General features: G+C 42.2%; 2 protein-coding genes across 11 annotated transcripts in view; one reads left to right on the top strand and one right to left on the bottom strand.

The window, feature by feature from the left end:
- Nucleotides 1–21,412, bottom strand: part of BAIAP2 (BAR/IMD domain containing adaptor protein 2) — a 165,040-nt gene that overhangs the window by 30,680 nt on the left and 112,948 nt on the right. For all 7 annotated transcript variants that reach the window (XM_089539468.1, XM_089539451.1, XM_089539478.1 and 4 more), the window contains exon 7: nucleotides 6,101–6,253. In XM_089539468.1, coding sequence (XP_089395594.1) covers nucleotides 6,101–6,253 — 153 coding nt within the window. The remainder of the gene's footprint in view (nucleotides 1–6,100; nucleotides 6,254–21,412) is intronic.
- Nucleotides 1–21,412, top strand: part of LMTK1 (lemur tail kinase 1) — a 225,955-nt gene that overhangs the window by 178,609 nt on the left and 25,934 nt on the right. For 3 of the 4 annotated variants that reach the window (XM_089539420.1, XM_089539384.1, XM_089539429.1), the window contains one exon: nucleotides 1,420–1,711. In XM_089539420.1, coding sequence (XP_089395546.1) covers nucleotides 1,420–1,502 — 83 coding nt within the window. In that variant the 3' untranslated portion in view covers nucleotides 1,503–1,711. Of the gene's footprint in view, nucleotides 1–1,419; nucleotides 1,712–21,412 lie in introns of those variants that run through there. The other variant, XR_016282411.1, reaches the window with a different exon arrangement.

Raw genomic sequence — 21,412 nt, 5'->3', positions numbered from 1 at the left:
TTAATCCCTAAACATCTAAACAGCCTACAAGCAGGTTTTCTAAAACTGCCACTGGTAATGTGCTGCAGAATTCATCATTCCCAAGATTTCATATTACAAAATTACAGCAAAAAAATAAGCGAGGAAGGCCACGCATGTAATTTATTTTAAATATTGCTTATTGCCCCACAACACAGAAGCACCTTCCCCCCAGGATAATATAATTATAATTATATTTATTATTGTTGTTGTTTGTTTTTCCCCACCTCTCCCTGGGGATCAAGGCAACAGAGATAAAATACAGTGGACCCTTGTTATATGCTGGGGTTTGGTTCCAAGATCCCCCATGGATAACAAAATCTGTGGATGCTCAAGTCCCATTAAATATAATGACATAGCAAATTGGTGTCCCTTATAAAAAATGGGAAATCAAGGTTTGATATTTGAAATTTATACTTTTTTTGAACATTTTCAAACCGTGGATGCTTGAATCCGTGTATAAAAAATCAGTGTATAAGAAGGACCGACTGTACAATAGAACAAAGATGATATAATAAAACAATAATAGCTAATAATCCCTTAAACCTCATCCATCTTTAATTAATAACATTCACAATTAAAATTATAATTAATTATAATCAAATGGAGTAGCCATCTAAACGGATGGGAGATTCACCATAGGGGTCAAGGTGGGAAGGCCCACTGGAAGAGATCCGATGATGATGTACAACCAATAAAATATTCTTCAAACCCAAATCCTTTAAAAAAAACCACCATATATAATTAAAATATTCTTCAAAATCAACTATGGTTCAGGGACCAAAAAGGCCATATAGACTTGTACAGTCTCAGCTACCTGCTAGATGCTCAAAAGGGTGGAGCCAGCCAGCCTGACCAAAGTGACCCTGTCTTATCTACTCACCATTTAAACATTCAATATCCTGAAAAACTCAGGAGTGATTGAAAAAATGTGGGACTCACACTATATTGATATATGCATTTACAGCGGGCCCTCCACATTCCCTGGGATCAGGGGCACAAGACCCCTGTGAAAGTGGGGAAACCACGAATAAAAAAACTTTTTTTAAAACCTGAGAAAACACCTCTCTAGGAGTCTCTAGGTCTTCCAACACAATGTTATGGTCAATGTCAGCCAGAAGTTAATCAAACTGTAGAAGCCCACTGGAAAACCTACAAATGCTTAGAGAAGTGTTTTACCTAGTAATCTCTAGGTCCTCCAGCACATCTTTATGGTCAACTTCCATCAGAGTCACGCTGGAGGGCCTAGAGATTCCTAAAGAGAATAAATTAAATCCATGAATAATCAAATCCATAAAAATCAAAGCTGAAAATGTGGATGGCTGAGTGAATTTTAAAAGAATGACTTCATTCCAGCAGCTGTTTGGTGGGGATTATCCCATCCTCTTTATCTCTCTCCAGTAAAGAAGAGTCTAATGTGGTGGAAAGAGATTGTGTCCTTCACTACTTTTCAGTGGCCTGTTTTCGACATGTCAAAGGGTTGAAGCAACATAGTTCTGGCGAGGAAAAACTTTTAGAACAAAGCAGGCACAGATGTGTGCAAGAAATGTAAGTGAACTTTCTTTTTATTGTTATTATATGGGGCAGTATTGAGAGCAAACAAATAAACAAGGGCATAAGAATTTGCATAAGCAAGGCCTGACACTGCTCTTCTTCTCCTTGTTTTCTTCAGTGGGTGGAGATATATTTGGTTGCTATTTTAGAAGGAGAACTTCAAGGATGGACCTTTCCTCACTATTGATCTCAGACTCTGCCTCATGAGGAGAGACAATGACATTAAGTTGATTAATGGCGTATCCTGAAATGATCCAAGACTTTGCTCTCCTGTTCCTGGCCTCCCCATGTTGAAAAGGTGGGGAGACAAAGTTAGGTGTGCAGCAGCATACTCATGCTCACTTCAATATTTTTTTCATCTAGGCATCTTTTCAAAGGAGGTCAAGAATGCTTTGCTTTTCATATAACCTAACAGAGGGCTCTCTGTTCCACTTATTTAGTCATCACTGACAAAACATTAGGGCCCATCTCCTTCTTCCAGCGGCTCAGTGATCAGTACAATGGCTAGGGGCAAATGGAAGTACAGTACTACTACATATAACACATTTCCTCTGGGTGGGGTGAGAGTCATGGAAACACTTTGTACACAGTACTATGGTGCAAAACAGCAGGATGCCATCAGGACACAATGCTGTTTACCAGGCTGCACAGATACCATGCTACACAGCTCTACTCCATAGCAACAAGTGTGTGTAAGGTGTTTGCAAAGCGCTAGGCAAACACAGCTTATTTGCAAGGGGTGTGTGTGTCTGTGTCTCAGCTGGAGAAGAGCATAATGCAAAGGCTGACATGCAAGTGTTATTCAGCTGCTCTTTGGTTTTAAACAATACGAAAACATGGAATACTTACAGAAAGTGTTTCTAAATACACCGGTGATGGTCAGTTAAACAGAGGAGGGCAGAGTTTGACATATTAGCTTTAAAAAGTAATTCATCTTGTTGATCATTAGATCCAAAAACTTACTCCATTATCCTTAGTAATGACAGTTATTACATTAATGATTATGAAAAAAAAATTAAATGAAACCCTATATAGTCTGCATAATAGATCTCCTGTTCCACGCTGCAACCCAGAGCTCTCCTTCCATAGAAAACCCTCCAGAGCTGCAAATGAGAGCTCACTTCACTGGAAACTCTTCCCAGGCTTTAAGCAAGTCACTGTCAAGTATGGCAAAACTATAACAACTACAGACAGGTAATTCCACCTTGTTATTCAAAAAACCCAAATGGGATTAAAATAACACATTGCTCTTTTGTTACAGAAGAGCACATCAGCAGCCTACAGGAGATATCTTTGAAATGAAAAGCTTTAGAGAGGTCATTTGTATGTTCTGTGGAAAATAAGAGAGAAGGAGTGAATAAAGAGGGAAGGGGAGGGAGGGAGAAGGAAACTGCCCCCTCCATGGTATTAAATAATGGGGGCAAGGGTAGCAAACATGCCATAGCTCTTTGGGGCTCCAGCTAATGAAGAACTAATGTTCTGCATCTTCTTGTTATCCAATATTGCTAAAATTTAAACCCGACTTTTTATTTCAGTTTTTAAAAGGCTAAATAGCTCTAGAACTCCATGGACAAGTCAGACATATCTCTAATAGGAAAGTAATTACTCCTGCACTGGGACTATTGAAATGGCAAATTGCAAACACCCTTTAATGTTTTAGGTAAAGTGCAAATTGGTCGCAAAGAGAGCATGAAACACCTCTTTCCTTTGGGAAGGCTTGTATGCAGCACAGATGAGGCTACAACAAGTAGTGCTCCAGGCTTTTAATTTCTCCAACATCATGGGCTGCTTTAACAGAAGAACAGAAAACTGGGTACTCCATACTTACACAATCAATTCAAAGAGCATACAAGTGGACATTTTGCTGCATACAAGCATATGAAAAAAGAAAATCTAGGAAAGCAGCAGATTTACACAGTGTGGGTATGCACTATGGGGGGTACCTGAAGAAAAGGGAGAGAGGGGGAAATATCTGTGCTAAGTATATACTGTAATAGAGGCCCTCTTCATAAAAAAAAATGTGTTTTTTACACAGAGAGAATGGATGACTTGCATTCCACATCCTGCCCTTTTGGGCCCATGCTGGCAGAGGGATTCTGAGAGCTGCAATCTGAAAAGTTATTTTTCCAAGCACTGGGCATGATGTATGCTTCATTCCACCATGGCAGGAGGGCAGAGAAATCATGATGGTTTAGCAGACATTCATACGTATTTTGTTGTTGTTAACTGCCCTCATACAAGAGGATACAAAGCATTTGATGATTAATCAAAGATGCCACTCTTTCTCTGAGCCATTTGTTTACATTTATTTCCAAACAAATCTCTGTAGATTTTAACATCCTTCCAGGAACATACACTTTTGTCATCCAAACCATTTCCAACTTGCAGTGACCCTATCATGGGGTTTTCCTGGTAAAGGCAGTTTGCCAATGCCTTTCTTTGAGGCTGTGAGAGAGTGACTTGTCCAAGATAACCCAGTGGGTTTCCATGGCTGAAGGGGGATTTCAACTCTGGTCTGCCAGAGTCCTAGTCCAATACTCAAACACTATGGTTCTATGCTTTCACCTAACTAGCATCATTTAACAGGAGGTTGGCAACTTGTGGCTTTCCAACTGTTGATAGACAGAATAATAATAATAATAATAATAATAATAATAATAATAATAATAATATTCCTGCCTCTCCCAGATGGATCGAGGCGGGATTACAGTCTGCTAAAACACATAAATCAGTGAAAAAATACATATAAAAATACATCAGTAAAAATACAATTAATCTTAAAAGCTAACTCATCATCAAGTGGTTATGCAATAGATTCATAGAATGGTCTGAAGCTCCCTTCATTCTTCCCCAGTAGTAGCACTAGTTATGACTGATGGCAGCTGCTATCCAGCAACATGTGAAAGTTCCAGAATTTGCATTACCCTGGTTTACATGAAGAAGTTCACAAGCTATTCACTTGTGGTTTAAAATACACATAGCATTTATAGCTATCCTCTATATATACTGATCACTTGCAGTATTCCCAAATGCATGGCAATCCTTTCAGAGGAGATTAGTTGTAGAAAAGCTAGATACAAGTATTTGAGAATTCAGTTTCTTTACTCTTATTGGGGGGGGGGGGGGAGACTCTACTTGCCCTTCCTTCAAGAGAAAAAGAGATTATCCTATTGTGTTTTACAGTAAATGGTAATATGTATGAGCCTTCACATATGTTGATAATCACGTTGGCATATAATACTAGTTGATGTTTATGACTAAGCAAGACTTTTTATCCTTTTATTATCTAACTCTTCAATCTAACAAGATGAATATTGTAGACGTGATGAGTGATAACATGGGGGGGAGGGGTTAGATACGGACAACTCATACATAAAAGCAAGCAATTAAATGTAGAGTATGCTTGTTCAGAACAATACCAGCAAGAGTTACCTGACAGGAGAGATATATGGTACTTTTGCAGTAAGGGCCCAGAATACTGAACAACTACACTTCTACAAAATGCAAACCTACCCTAGAAAGAGCAACCAGAGTGGGATTTATTATTATTTAGCTCCCAAATTACCTCCCATTCCCCTTAACAAAAAGGAAAGAAAGAAAAAAAAGGAAAAGTAAGCTGCTAAACTCTGGAGTCCTATCCTGTGTGTCCCAAATCTGTTTCATCTTGGAAACTAAGCAGAGTTAGTCCTGGTTAGTAATTGGACAGGAGACTGCCAATGGGTACCAAATACTGAAAGCTATATTTCAGAGGAAGGAACTAGCAAAAATATTTTTGAGGATTCCTTGCCTAAGAAAACCCTATGAAATTCATGGGATTACCATAAATCAGCAAGAAAACTGAAGGTGTGCAAGCACACAAATGCATACACACACAAAGAGAGATTGTTATGCTACCAGCTTTGTAGGATAGTTCCCATACTTCTATCACAGTGTGGGGTAGTAACTAGACTGCTGAAATGAGTACTCTCAAGTTTGAGTCCACATTGAGTGATGAAACTTACTAGATAAGCTTGGGCCAGTATCTCTCAGGTGGACCTTCCTCACAAGATTGTAGTGAGCATGAAGAGGGGAATCATGTACAGGTCCTCGAGCTCATTGAAGGAAAGGATATGTAATCTCACTAATAAACAAACAGTAATAAAAAGAAAGCCTCTCTGCTGTATTTATGCTGCAAAAAACTACAGGGCCCCACAGCTATATGTTTACTGCGTACATTATCTATTAAGGAATGTGTAACAGCATGACTTTGGGAAATTAAAAGTTTTGTTGGGAAAGGAGAGATTCAAAAGGGAAAGAGAAGATGCAGAACAAGCTAGAGTGCATGTGGTGTTTTTCTATAGGACCTTGAACTTACGTACCTGTTCAACTTTAGGCATCCCCTTCACAACTTATTTATATGAGTTTTAAAATATCAGTCAGTACTACCCATATCTAATTCCCTAAGAACCATATTTGGAAGGTCATCTGTCAAACTGTTTTCCAGGAATTATTCCAGTGGTCTGGCATGGCAAAACAGCTTTGAGCTTACCTTGGAGTGGTATGTGAGGGCATTTTTGGCCACGGCACATTGCTTCTCCACCAGGAAACAAAATCTCCGCCTCTCTTCTGTGAGTGCTGTCTTGTAGCCATCAGACACATAGTTCTCTAGTTCACCTTGCTTGCTGGTGATAGCTTCAATAAACTGCAAAAGAAAGAAAGAGAACATATATATAAAGCAATCTGAAACCCCATGACTAAAAATTGAGCCTTTCATGCTGGATGAACACATCACTTGGTGAGATGTACACAGCAGGATCTTTTGCCTGCCACATTCTTGATGCCACTCACTGAAGGAAAATAATTGGAGAGGTGTCCATCTTAATCATCAGGGGCTGTCCAAGAATCAGTTCAGTTTAAGACTGGGCAGCAGGGGGCAGCAAGCAACAAAGCATATGCCGATTCAAGAGAATATGTATCTGTTGCTCCCCCTCACCAAGCATCCTTAGTCATATCTGACCTCCCCCACACAAAAGCTCCTGACTCAGAACGTGGGCTTCAGCTGTTGTGTGGGCGGCAGAAGAGCAAAGAAATTCTCTCAGTCCCCCTCCTACTTTGCCTGCACCTGGGTAGTGTTCTCGTTTTCTAATGCCAATTGTTGCAAACTGACAAAGTTGCCTGCACAATGCTCAAGTGCTTTAACAAGGCTTCCACTCAGGTGAGAGGGGGCTTAAACACAGCTTTCCCCTCTTGCACTCTGGCTGGTGAGAATGAACTCTGTCATGCTCCTGGAGAAAATGGCAGAGACATGGGAAAGCAGGATGGCAAAGTGAGCAATGTGAACATGGCAAAATGGCCTCTATTTCATCACCCACAATCCCAACCACCTCCCACATGCTAGAGGATGATGCAACAAATAACTGCCTGAAAGCTCCTGTAGAGTCCCAGTGATCCCTTTAGAGACACATCTATCCACTGTGATGAGCAATACCCCAACACATTTACAGAAGGTATTGATGTACTGGTTTAACAAAACTGTCCACTCTATTTCCCAATGTCTGGTCACCCAATATGAGAAACCCACATGCCGCCCAGACTCCCTCTCTTACTTCTGCCCAGGGCATCCAGTTCCTACACCTGACTTCAGTCTGAATTAGAAGCCATTGTATCAGCACTGGAAGTATTACTTCTGTTCTAGCTATGGAGACTGAACACTAATCATGACACACATAGTGTGTATGCTTTGTGCTTTTTTATTGAAGTGGGGCTTGCACACATCTACTCTTGGGTTTGTGTTATGCATAGGAATGCACCAGCTTGTCTTATCTGGGTGTTTCTCTAATGTTTCTTATAATTAGTGTCCAGTTAATGAGATTCATGTGAAGTCCATCTTTCATTCCACAATTGATTCAAGCTGAGCAGCCCTTGCTTGACTTCCTTTAATGTTGTCAAATATCCACTGATGTTTGTGCACACTTGCTTTGGTCTTCAGAATGCCCTTTTCATTATTGCTGAAGTGCCTGGTTAATTAGCAAGACTGATAAAAAAAAGACTGTTAGTAAATTAAAAAGGTATCCAAAATTAGACTGAGCAGCAAAAAAGGGCAGAGAAGAAGACTAAGCAACAAAACATTAATGATATAAGCTTACCACACCACTAAAAAGTGCGGGATCTGAAAAGGATGGCAATGGAATCCTCAGGAAAGCAAATAAATTCCACTTTACTCTAATAATTTACCAGTAAATTTGTTTTAATATTATTCATATTGGTGTTATAGGTCGATGTTTGATACAGTTTTCTCTAATATTTAGTGTAAATCTCAATCCAGACACCGTCAAGGAAATTTATATTTCATTTCTCTCTTGTTTTTTAATGAATAATCTCATGTCTCATGTACTTTGTTTTGGGGGCATACTAAACAAAGCAATGATTCACATTAGGTTTGCCTGTCCATTAATAGCAGACCTTCTCAAGAGCAGTGGCCTCCACTGTCATTTGCCTGCCTTTCACTGCCCTTGCCTCTCAGTACTGTATTGTTATATACTCAACAATGATTAATTAGAGCAGATTTACTGGTGCATCTGCAGTCATAGAGAAACAATAGCACACAGAGGAAAACATCTGAACCACATTTCATTACTTCACTTCTAAAGGTTTACCAGCATGAACTAGTAAATGTCATATTTTACAAGTAAATGATGGAAATAGAGATGAAATTTGATTATTTACCAAAGGTCTTGACATTTACTGGGAAATGCTACTCATAACAGTAAGTGCCAACATTCATTGGATTTCTAACAATCTGTCATACAGTGCTTCTTGTGTCCTAACTGGTTCTGCTGGACCTCTCAATGGCTTTTCATACCATCAACCATAGTATCCTTCTGAAAAACCTTGCTGGGATGGAATCTGGGGTAGTGTTTTACAGTGGTTCTGCTCCTTCCTGGAAGGGCAAAGTCTGAAAGTGGGGATTCTTGATCAAACCCATGACCTGCAGAATCTTCCAGGGCTTGATTTTGTCCTTCGGTCTATTTAATATCTACTGTACCTGAAATTGCTGAGTTTGGGGATTGGGCAACACCAGTACACTGATGACACACAATCCTATTTTCTCCATTCCATCTAATTCCAAGGAAGCTGTCTCAGTGTTAAATCAGTATCTAATACTGCAACTGGATTAGCTGAGGGTAAACAAAGTAAAGGTTAATGTAGACAAAACAGAGGTGTTCCTGGGAAATCTCAGGTTCACAGCTTGGACATGCTCTTGGATTCAACCCTTAGCTTGGAGAGCCAGGTCTCTGTGGTGGCCAGGCACGTTTTTGCCCAATTAAATCTCATACAGTAGCTGCACCCATTCCTAGAAACCCAAGCCTCCATTACACAGCCCATCTGGATTACTGTAATGCACTCTATGAGCCTTATAACACTAGATGAATCCTGCTCAGAAACGGACTTTTAAAAGTAGAAAAACCCTGCAAATGTGGGATGTTTTTCAGACGTGTTTGCACAAAAGAGCAATAACGCAAAAATAAAGCAAACAGATAGTTGGCAAAGTTCCCAAAGTTGGGAAGTTCCCAAAAAGTAAAAAGGTGTCATTTTTGTCAACTTTCTGTTTGCTTTATTTTCACGTTATTGCTGTTTGGAGGAAACATCATCTGAAAAACATCATGCATTTCTATTTTTTTCTACTTTTAAATCCCATTTCTGAGCAGAATCTGTCTAGTGTGATAAGGTCCTATGTGATGTTGCCTTTGGAAAATGTTCAGAAACTGCAGCAAGCCAAAATGTTGTGGCCAGACTGCTTTCTAGGATTGGCTATCAAGAACATCTAACTCCTCTACTGAAACAGCCCCACTGACTACTGGTATTTTTACAGGCACAATTCAAAGTGCTGGTTATGACCTATGAGCCCTATACAGGTTAAGTACAAACTATCTGAAAGACTGTATCTCTTATGTTTTAAGATCAGAGTGGGAGGCTTTCTCTTGGTCCCACCATCACAATAGGTATAGTTGGTAAGGGCACAGGGGAAAGTTTTCTCAGGGACTACGCTCACGATATGTAATTCTCTCCCAAGGAAGGCTAGTTGGGGCCCCCTCTGCTATTTCTGCCTGAAACAACATACTGCACCAAATAAATAAAAGTATGTTTAGCCTTGCTCTCCATTCCCTTCACCTTAGTACAGCAACAAAAGAGAAGGAAGATGACCAAGTGGTCCATACACTCTACTCAACTATTTTGATAATGTGGCACTTCTCAGCTGTGATATGTCACAGGTGACATGAAGAGAGTCAGCAGAAAACAGCTACCAACTACACAGCTGCGGCGCCTAGCTGCTTTGATAGTAGTTGTGCCACATGTGAAATCTTATGGGTGGGCTCTCCAAAGAACTGAATACTTCTTGGGATCAGTTCCTGCTTTGAGGAGGACAATAGTCATAAGTATTTACTTTGCAGAATTGGCAAAATGTTGTGGCTAGGAACAAAAGAAACTGCAAGCTCAAGTTTCACATACTCTGATGATTTGAAGTATTCTGTTATAAACATTAAAATAGTATGACCTGTTGCTCCAGAGCTACAGTACAGTGAACAAGTTACATGAATAGGCATAAGAAAACTAGGGCCTAAATCACTGCCAAGATCCAATCCAACACTTTAGTCTTACACTAAATCCAACTGTAGGTCCCAAATAAAGTAAATTTGCTGAACCAACAGAGCACACATATGTGTTGGCTCAACTAGTTTCCATCAGTTCAATGGGTCTGCTCTAGTTGGGCCTAGCAGTTAAATTTAGTCTACTAACCTCTGAGATTTTAGAGACTATTACTGTTATGCTGCACCTCATTTAACATATAAAAACAAAGAGGTCAAAGTCAAACTCAAAACATAATCAAAAGTGTGAAGAATCAGATTCAAGGCCAGGTCTAACTTAGTTATGCCCAAAGGCAACCCACAAGGCACAAAGTGCCATTGTTGCTCCTAAAGAATGTGTAGTCAGTGATGTTGTTGTTGTTGTGCACCTTCAAATAATTTCCAATTTATTTATTCAGAATGGGATTTGCCCATGGCTCTCTCTGAGGCTAAGTGTGTGAAGTGCCCAAGGTTACCCAATGGGTTTCCATGGCTGAGCAGGGATTCAAACCCTTGTCTCCAGATTTGTAGTCCAATGCTCAAACCAGTATACCATTCTGGCTTTCATTCAGTGACATACTCCCTCAGAATCTAACGGGTGTCACAGAGCCATCAAGGCTATGTCCTATTATGTCATTAATAGGACATAACCTTCATGAATGTGCTAAGTCCCTCCTTTAAAGGCATCTTGGCTAGTAATCATCACATCTTCTGACAGTAATTTCCATAAATTACACATTACATGAAAAAGTCCTTCCTTTTGTCTGCTCCCCAAATCACTCATATCCCAAAAATCTGCCACTTTTATCAGAAAGAATAACCAAAAAGGCATTGTGGGGAAAGACAGTCCACAAGTCAACACCTTCCTTTCCTGTAAAGCAAATTGTGGTCTTTCAGAGGTTGCTAGACTACAGTTCTCGATATCCCTCACTACTGGTCATGGTGGCTAAGATGGATGAAAGTTGCAGTCCAACAATATGTGGAGGACTACCTGTTGATCAATCCTTGTTCTACTGTGTCAGTCACTCACTTTCCCCTATTCACTCGTTTTCTCAGTTGTTCTGTGAAACACACATTATCTGTGGCTGAGCTATGGCTGAATTTATAGAAAGGATTAGACAGCCGAATTTACATCCCATGAGAGGTGTCACAGTTTGAAAGAAATATAATAGTTTTTCATTCTGAGGCATCAGAAATATTTTTATTCCATGTGAGGATCTTAAGGCTTTGGTTTGGAGTTGTGCATTAAGAAGATCTCACTGCAAAGTCTACCAGGAGATGTAGTTGGTTTCTTTGTCTTCACTGTCTTCAACAATCTCCTCAGCCATGCCAAATGGCAATTCCCAAAGAGTACAACAGTGACACACAGGAAATTACTTAAATCCAAGTACCACAGCAAATCCTTTCCTATGACAAACCACAAGAAATTTCTGTTTTGTTCACGGAACTTATACAAAGATGATACATGGCTGCTGACAAATAAAGACAGATAACTCAGGTGTGTCATTTAATTTCACAAAATATGTCTTACTTATTTATCATCTTCCACAGCGGCAAACATTTTCAAGTTTTCCTTTGGGAACTTTGATGGCATAAGAGCGATGGAAGCAAATGTGGAAAACAACCCTTCTCACTTAGTTTTTTGTGGGTTTTTCGGGCTATGTGGGTTTTTCGGGATGCCAGTCATGAAAGCCTTCAACCCCTCTCACATCCATCTGCCTAGGTCACCCCACTTAAATATTTAATGCTATATTTAAAGAAATTAAGACAGAATAGTGAATTGGTTCTCAGTGGGTTATCAGAAAACTCCAGTGGGACACAACAGAGCCCTGCCAGTGGATCTGAATCCAGGGAAAGCATATCATCTGATACTCTGGAGCAAGGGTAGGCAACCTGCGGCCCGCGGGCTGGATGCGGCCCAGCGAGGCCTTGGGACCGGCCCCAGCCCGGTCCTGCCGCCGATTGCTGCCGGGGCCTTTGGCCTCTCGCGCACGGGGGCAATTGTCTATAGACGCCTCAGAAAGATGCATTTATATTAACATTTTTAAAAAAATCAGCAATTTTTTTTGCGTGTCCTCCACTTTTTTAAAAAAAGTGTCCACCATTGGAAAATGTTGTCCTACATTTGTCCCAGTTTATTTATTTATTTAATTTTAAAAAAAATTAATTATTTATTTTTTTGCTTCGGCCCCCCAGTTGTCTGAGGAACAGCAACCCGGCCCCCAGCTCAAAACGGTTGCCTACCCCTGCTCTGGAGAGATGTAAGGTCAATACCTGCAGCTGGCATTGCCACATAGTTCCAAGCCAATTGAAGGACTATGTAGTGGCTCTGAATAAGGAACGTTGGGTACTTACCGTGACACGTTCATTTCCTGCAGAGAAGGGTCCTGGCATCCTGTAATCTGGGTTTAGCTCCTCCTATTTGCTCCTGTAGGCAGGGACAATAAACAAAAGACCGGCCCCTATATAGGGAGGAGCTAGCCCCCCTGAACCTCAGTCAATAACAAGCCAAGCGACTAGTAAGGTACTCAAGGAACTGAACTTTAGTAACATCAGCTAAGGGTTAACTAGAACACCTTAGAAAAAACTAGTCCAAGAACAAACAAGAACTCAGAAAAACCAATCCAGCAACAAGAAGAAGAACAAGGCAGGTCCACCAACAGGCAGGCAGGGTCGGAGGCCGCAGGCAGCACCCGGGTGGGCAGGATGCCAGGACCCTTCTCTGCAGGAAATGAACGTGTCACGGTAAGTACCCAACGTTCCTTTTCCCAGCAGAGAGGGTCCTGTCCTCCTGTAATCTGGGATTTACAAAAGCCCTCACGAACTGGGAGGGAGGTGCTGCTAGGAGACTGTGGCCCCCGACACAATCTGTTGGAGGAACCTCCTTTCAAATGACGCCTCTGCGGACTGAGACACGTCCAGTTTGTAATGTCTTATGAAGGTCGAAGAAGACTTCCCTGTGGCCACCCTGCAAATATCTGACAGGGAGGCGCTAGTGGTCAAGGCCACAGAGGTAGATGCACTCCTGGTTGAGTGCACCATCAACCCCTCGGGTGGAGTGAGATCAAGAGTTCAGTAGCTCTTTTGAATACAAGACCTGATTCACCTACTCAGAGTCGAGACTGGTATCTTGCATCCCAAAGAGCCCAGGCGAAAGGAAAAGAACATCTCGGATGACCTTAAGGTTGAAGTCCTCTTGATGTAGATTTTGAGGGCTCTGCACACATCCAATGTATGCCAGGTCTTTCCCAAGTCCTTCTTAGGATCGGGGCAGAATGAAGGCAGGAGAATGTCCTGTGACACCTGAAAGGCTGAGTAGACCCTAGGCACGAAGGTAGGGTCTGGACGAAGGCACACTGAGTCTGGCCTAAAAATTCACATGTCTTTACGTACCGACAGGGCCCCAACTCTGACACCCATCTGGCGGAGGTAATGGCCCTGAGGAAGATGACCTTGAGAGAGAGGTGTTTGAGGAAGGCCTCCCAAAGGGACTTGATCGGCCCAACCGTCAGAGCCTTTAAGACCGTGTTCACATCCCAAGATGGAAAACGATGTCTGGTGGGCAGGCCCTGTTGGAAACTCCCCTCAACAGCCTCTTAATGTGAGGATGGCTGCCATTCTAGCTGCTCTTGTATGGAGCAGAAACGACGTGATGGCAGACACCTGCCTTATAACCATGTTGGGTCAAGTCCCCTCTTAATGTCATCTTGGATGGACTATAGCAGGTCAGCCACTGAAAACCTGAAGCAGTTGATGAGAACTTGCCTAAGCAGTGGATTATGTGATCAATCAGAATAGAACCTGATCTAATCTGGACCTATGGCAGCTTCCAGCCTATCACTGATCACCTTGTCAACTGGTTATAGCAATGAAGGTGATATTAAGGTGATTTCATTTGTAGTAATTAAGACTTACCACTCTGAAAGAGGAATGTTAATGTCTGACCTCCAATTAAAATTTCAAAACAATGTGCAGTTCTTTACTGGAACATCTGTGAACCTGTGTAAAATAAGACTAATCCCATGGTTAGGCAAAGAAGACACTGGATTAACCTTTACCTCGCAGACATTGGTGAGTCCATGCAGAAGCATAGATGCACTCTGTGTTAACAGGGCATGTGGTCAGAATTAAGTCTGATTCCTTTTGAGGATGAACTTGTCTAGAGACTTCAAAAATCACCCCAACTCCATGTAGCAGACTGTCATCAACCTGTATGAAGGCTGAGGGGTCTCCCGGCTGAATGAACTGCTGATTAAGGAGTCATGAAATGGGAACAGGGGGCTTGGCAAGGATAGCCCTCTGGTATCTAATTTCGAGGAGAGAATTTTCTCCACAAAAGGGATCTGTCAAAGGAACACAAACCTAAATTTAAAATAGTATAGTGGGCCCTCGATATGGAGTTGGATTTAGGACTTTGCATGGATACCAAATCCATGGAAGCTCAAGGCACATAAAATATAATCGCATAGTAAAACGGAGTCTCCTATATAAAATTGTAAAATCATAGTTTGCTGTGTTGTATTTTTGTTTTGTATCCATGTGGTCTCTCAAGAATCCCTGGGTTGGAAGAGATCCCGAGGGCCATCCAGTCCAACCCCATTCTGCCATGCAGGAATTCTCAATCAAAGCATTCCCGATAGATGGCCCTCCAGCCTCTGTATAGAAGTGGGTAGCAGAGGCCATGCTCTCTCTGGGGTGGACATGAAGCCATTTTGTGCTTTTTTTGGGATGCTCTGTGGCAGCCAAAAAAGACCATTTTAGAGTTGGAAGCTTCAGCTCCTGCTGGGCCAAGTCCAGCTTCCTTTACAGCCATGCGGATGTACAACATAAAGGAAGAGTCCTCTGCCTCCTTACACACCATCTCATTATAAGAATTCAAAAGGAATCTGTAGGAGCCCTGGCAACACCACCATGTGTTTCCCAGTCTGCAAAAGGATCCCCCACACCTGTTAGGGTCCTGGGTGCCATTGGGGCCAGAGATGGGAAGGAAGGGGGAGACCAAGGGTTAATGCCCCCATCTGCCCTCCTGGCAGAGTCCCAAACCTTATGCTAGGCATAGTGCCTGCAATGGCCATGGCAGAGGCCTCATGGCAATGCCTGCCCTGAGTGAGGGCATTAGATCTGGCAAAGGTTCTTTGGTGGCTAGAGAGAGAGGGCCCCTGGTACTCACCGTTCTCCTGTGACTTCTGGCTGGCTTGCCTCTCTGACCTTGGCCATTTCAGGCTGGGCAGAGGTGATGCAGAGAAATCCTTTGCCATGGCTTTTGGCTGGCCTGTCCTCTGAACTCTGGCTGGGCAGAGATGCTGAGGAGGGAAGTTTCCATGACTTCTGGCCAGTTTCCTCACTGATCCCTGGCCTTAAACAGGCTGGGCAGAGGTGATATGGAGAAACAAAGACATGGAGGGGAAACCCCTCACCATCTCTTCCCACGGCTCCCATGTGCTGCAATGCTGTTTGCAGAGATCTCCTGTGCTCCCACCATGAAAGGGGGCAGCTTTGGAGGAGAGGGAGAGTCATTGGCAAAGCCAAGACCTTTCTCCAATCCTGGGAGCCCTTGCCATTTTAAGTCTTCTTCATGCTTCCAAGGCTGTAGTAAAGAAGCTGCAGAGCAACAGCAGACACCTCCCAATGGGTCTCCCTCTGAAGCCAGCTCCCTCTGTTGAGCTGGCAGACCCTGAGCTAGGGAAGCCTGGGTTAAGGATGGCCCTTCACCCATGCTCTCAGGGTCCTCTGCCATAGCCACCACCAAGGAAGGGGGGAAAGGCAGGAGAGAGGAGAAGAAGGGAAGGCCAAGAAAATCTCAAACCGCTTTCGAGGAAAGGAAAAACTTCGCTGGCTCGAAGAGAACATCCTGCTAGGAGCTTAGGCAGGAACAAGACTGAGGCTCAGGGGGGCTAGCTCCTCCCTATATAGGGGCCAGTCTTTTGTTTATTGTCCCTGCCTACAGGAGCAAATAGGAGGAGCTAAACCCAGATTACAGGAGGACAGGACCCTCTCTGCTGGGAAATGACTAGGCATGTGCTCCTCTCACATAGGATATGGCAAGAAGAAGAAACACATGGTACCTGCTATTTCCAATCTGGCAGGCAGTACACAAAATCTAAAAGGCCTCTACTGTCACTTCAGTCCTCTCAGGCCATACATATCCATGGTTACCTCTGACCTGAGCACACATGAGACATGAGAAGGCCCTCTCCCCTCATCTTCACCAAATGCTCCTGTGATGCTGGTGCCTTTCCCCAAAGGTCATAAAAACTGGGCAGGCTCATAGGAAGAGACATGGTATTTCAGTTATAAAATCCCAGTAAGCATTGTCTGCTAATTCAGTGCTTCTTAGGCTGTCTGATATGGTGGGGTTGGAAATTATCATTTTCTAGTATGTTGAGGCCAGCAACATTTGCCAGGGATCAACAGCCAGTGGCTCAAGGACCAATACCAACCAGAAACCACCTCTTTCAGTAGCACTTCCCTAACTGATTTAGTGTGGGGTTGGAGTGTTGAACTTACATTTGCCCCAAGATCCAGTCCAACTCTCTAGCCTTACACTAAATCAATTAAGGAAGTGCTGCTTAAAGTAGTGTCCCTGAATTAATACTGATCTCCACAGAGTACCTCCACAGAGTACCTGTATAACCTTGAGCTAATCTCTTTCTCTTTCAACCTGACCTCACACACACTGTGGACTGTTGTGAGAAAAAACAGAAAAACCCATGTAGTTTGCCTTGAGCTCACTAGGGAAACCCAGGATATAAATGGAACAAATAAATAATAAATAAACTTGCTGCTTTAATTTTTTTTTTTTTACAGATTTACCTGGCTTTTCACTGTCCTAAAAGCTCATGCCCCAAGGAGAAATCTTCACTAGATTGCTTCAAAATTGCTTACAATATGCACTGAAGCACAACTTCTGTTTTCTAGAAAGTTCAGTCCAATTACTTTACTCACTTTGGGGTTTTTAGGTTGGAAAATCTCTAAGATTCACATCCCTCTGGAGAAGTCAGCAGCTTAAAAATTCATTGAGAACAAATACCTGCTTCAATTAACTGTGTCAGTGCTATCTTTAAAATAAGGCCGTGATCTTGGAAGTTAAGTTCTTTTGAAATCAATGGGATATGCTGATAAATAGATTTGCCTGAGTGCAGAACATAGAAAACCTGTAAAACTTTGGGCTCTGAGTCACATTTACTTCTTCATTCACATAGGCAATAGTGACTATAGTCTGCTAATACAAATCAGAATCTTCCCTGTATCAAAGAAAAGAAGAAGCTTTTGGAAACAGGAAAGGGAGGAAGAGGAATTATTAAGATATCTGCAAAGGGGGTGGGTGAGATAGGGAAGCAATGTCAGTCCTGCTAGAGGGGAGAAAAAGTACGTTATCTCCTGAAGCTGGTGAATAATCACTCATAAGAAGCTGAAGCTGCTGCTGCTTATACTAAGGGCTCAGATGCATTGTAAGCAGTCTCCACTGTTCTGTATGTGTGTGGGAGTGGGAAGGAAAGGAAACGAGGGAAAGAATGGAGCTGTTCACGCAAGTTATCAGGAAAAGTGAAAGCAATGAGCTGCTCTAAAGCATTCTCCAGCTCACACGAGATTGTGCACTAACATACAGTCTGAGCACTCTGCTCCTTGTTAAGAGAAAAAGCTGTTGCCATTGTGGCTACCAGGAAATGAGTATCTGTAATAGCTTCACTCTGGCTCCCTCAAAATGATACAGCGTGGGATGACAACTCATAAACCAAGATACACATACAGCCCATAATTAAACATCTTCACAATGCCACTGTGCATTTATTTGTTTTCTTTGATCACAATAAATTTGCTTCACACATTTTGCTGTCATGAACTGGGATTTACGGGCAACAGCATCCAAAATCCACAAAACAGTGTTACCTGTCCTGGGCCAACCAAAATGCACAAAATATGGATCTATGGAATAGCCAAAAGGTGACAGTTATTGCAAGTGCTCAGAAAATTCATGCAAGTGTCAAAGAGAAAGGCTGTTCTTTAATATGAGTTGAAAATTTGACAGCATTATTGAAAGAAATGACTGCCTAAACTTAGCAAGTAAAACTCATAAGGTTATCTACATTCAAGACCATTCTTCCTTTTGCACTCCCTCCAATACATTCAACAACACTCAACTTAATTATGCAGAGGAAATTTATTTTATCACTTGGGCAGATTCAGAGTTTGCCATTTGTTACTCACATGTTTAACGGCATGATGTAACTTGTTTATATAACTAATGTATGACTGGTTGCCTGCATGCCATGTGCAACATTGTTTTGAAAATGCAGTAGGCTTCTCAAAAGGTGAGGAACTAAATCATCACTCAAAAGAAACAAGATTTTAGAAATTGAATTCTCAATGAACTGCTGGTAATACATAGCTATGAAAATGTCACTGAGATGATCCACCTCTAAAATGAAGGTTCCCTTTTCTAAGAGCAGGTACCTTTTCTGGAATTGGGGTGGGGTACCTTGCATCTACTTTCTTGGGATGTGCCTCAATTCACACGACCAGTAAAAAGAATATCCCAGTATATCCTATGAAAATCCCATTGTTAAATGGTTGTTAGTCTACTGTGAGTTGTTTCCAATAGTTACTAACCATGGGATGAACAGATTTCAGGTGTAGAGGATAAAGTTGAACCAGCACCTGGTAGAACAGCCATATGCTTAGAATTAAAGAACCAGAAATGAACAGAACTCAGGGTCCTTCCACATAAAAATCTATGCTTCCTTGATTTCAGCAATAGAGTTTAGGATGGGGAGAAGGGAATATGTGATCTAAGTACACTGAAGACACCCAATCCTGTCTGGTCTTAGAAGCTAGACAGGGTCAAGTACAGCTGGTACTTAAATAGGGGACCAAAGGCAAAACCACCTCTGAGTATTCCTTGCCTAAGAAAACCCTATGAAACGCATGGTGTTATTGTAACTCAACAGGTTACACACAGAGAGGATTATCACACAGAGGCTTACCATTCCTGAAACATTGCTAAATCATCTGTAAAGTTCGAGGGTGTGATCACTGGTCGCGCTTGTCCCTTGTGATTAAATCATCATGGAGGCATCCCATCATTAAAGCGCTCGCGGACCAGCCATTTCTTTGCATAAAGGAAGTTCCCGTTATTCAGAGAAATAGCTGTTCCACAAACGCTTTAATGATGGGGCACTTCCGTGACAATTTAATCATGGGGGACAAGCAAAACCAACGATCACACCCTCAGGCTTTACAGACAATTTAGGAACGGTAAGCCTCCGTGTGATAATCCACACACACACACACACACACACACACACACACAGAGTTAAACAACAGCAAGTTAGACAACCATACCAATCTAGTGAAATCATCCTGATGCCTACTGGTAGATCCAGATCTATCTTCTATCTAAACCTCTAGTAATCCTTGTTTACAGAGTGGGGAGATGACAAAACAAAATGCCTTATGAGGAAAGACTTAGGGAGCTGGGTATGTTTAGCCTGGAGAGGAGACGGTTAAAGGGTGATATGATAGCCCTCTTTAAGTATTTGAAGGGATGTCACATTGAGGATGGAGCAAGCTTGTTTTCTGCTGCTCCAGAGAGTAGAACATGGTACAATGGATGCAAGTTACAGGAAATGAGATTCCACCTCAACATCAGGAGGAACTTCCTGAGAGTAAGAGCACTTTGACAGTAAAACACACTCTCCTCGGAGAGTGGTGGAGTCTCGTTCCTTGGAGGTCTTTAAGCAGAGGCTATATGGCCATCTGTCAGGGATGCTTTGTGGTTGTTAAGTTCCTGCGTGGCAGGAGGTTGGACTGGGTGGCCCTTGTTGTCTCTTCCAACTGTATGATTATATGGCCCGGTCCAGAAGGGTGCGATAGGGTGCCCTCATCACATGCGAGGAGCGGCACTTCTAGACGCCCCTCACCCCTCACATGGGACGAGGGCATCAAAATGGCGGTAACCTGTACAGATGGGCACCGCCATGATTACATGACGGACGCCACTGTGACATTGCAAGTGCGCCATTGGCACATTGTGGCATCATAATGGCACCAGAAGAAGAGCCCGCTTTTTGCCAGGAGACCATTCTTTTTGGATGGTCTGTCCTGCGCCTATGATTCTAAAATAGCTCACTATCCTCTTCCTCTATGAGAAGCAACTGCATGGTCAATAAAAAGGGTATGAAGGTCCACACAATTCTCTTACTACCTGATCCCAGATCAGTAAGTTGACATTAGGAGTAACAAATATTGGTGAATTGGTGCCCCCCCCCCAAAAAAAAAACCCAAACCAGATTTTGCTTCAAAAAACACTGAATGGAAAATTTTCAATACGAAAGCCTTTGGAGTGCAGTAACAATAAAAGCATGCACAGATTTCAAAATCTATATCTTGAATTTGGAAGGAAGAAGCTATACATATTGGGGGCATGACTGTAGAAATTAGTACTGAGTGCAGAATTCAGTTACTTTGAGAATTTCAGCTCTCAATTAAGAAGGTCTAACTTTTAATACAGTGAAGACAGCTTTAAAAGCACATGGGTGCCACCATTCAGTGACGTCTCAGAACCAGGGTGTGGAGGAAGGGAGTAGGATTTCCAATGACTGGTTGCTTGTGCATACATGTGGGTGGGGGAGTGAATTTTCAGTATCTTGCATCTCTCTCTCTGTCCTTCTCATGAACAGCAGAAGCAAGCAAACCAAGGAAAACACAAGCTTGGTTCACATCATTTGAACGGGTTACAAAATTTAGCATATACCACTGATTATTGTAAAGTTCAAAATAATCAACCTACATATGGCCCTGGTTAAAAATTTTACGCAGTGATATGATAATAGAGAAAACATTCAGCAATTGAGCAAGAACAGCTCTCTGACAGCAAGAAATGCTGCACAGCTCCAAGGAAAGTGGTATCACTTGGCAATTTGACAAAATGGACAGAACCCAAAGAAATGATCTGGCAATCAATACAAAATATCATAGATTATTTCTCTGGCTTGTCAAGGAGAGCCCAGGTTCATACATTAAAGCCAAAAATATCACAGAAGGGCATGTTTGTTTAACCCAAGAGTGGATACATCCTTGCCCCAAAACCTTTGGTGCCCTCCCCCAGTGTCTCTACATCCCACAGCCCTGCAAAAATGGTACCAGAAAGTTCCATCAATCTATAATTAACAAATGATCAATAGCACTCTGATGCCTAGACATTTGCCAGTCTGTTTTTGGGCTTGTGTTAGATC

The sequence above is a fragment of the Sceloporus occidentalis genome, unplaced genomic scaffold, assembly GCF_023333645.1.
Source record: "Sceloporus occidentalis isolate IW3139 unplaced genomic scaffold, rSceOcc1.0.p SCAF_1, whole genome shotgun sequence".
Classification (NCBI taxonomy): Eukaryota; Metazoa; Chordata; class Lepidosauria; order Squamata; family Phrynosomatidae; genus Sceloporus; species Sceloporus occidentalis.
The sequence above is the reverse complement of the archived record's forward strand: the minus strand, read 5'-3'. Positions and strand labels throughout refer to the sequence as shown.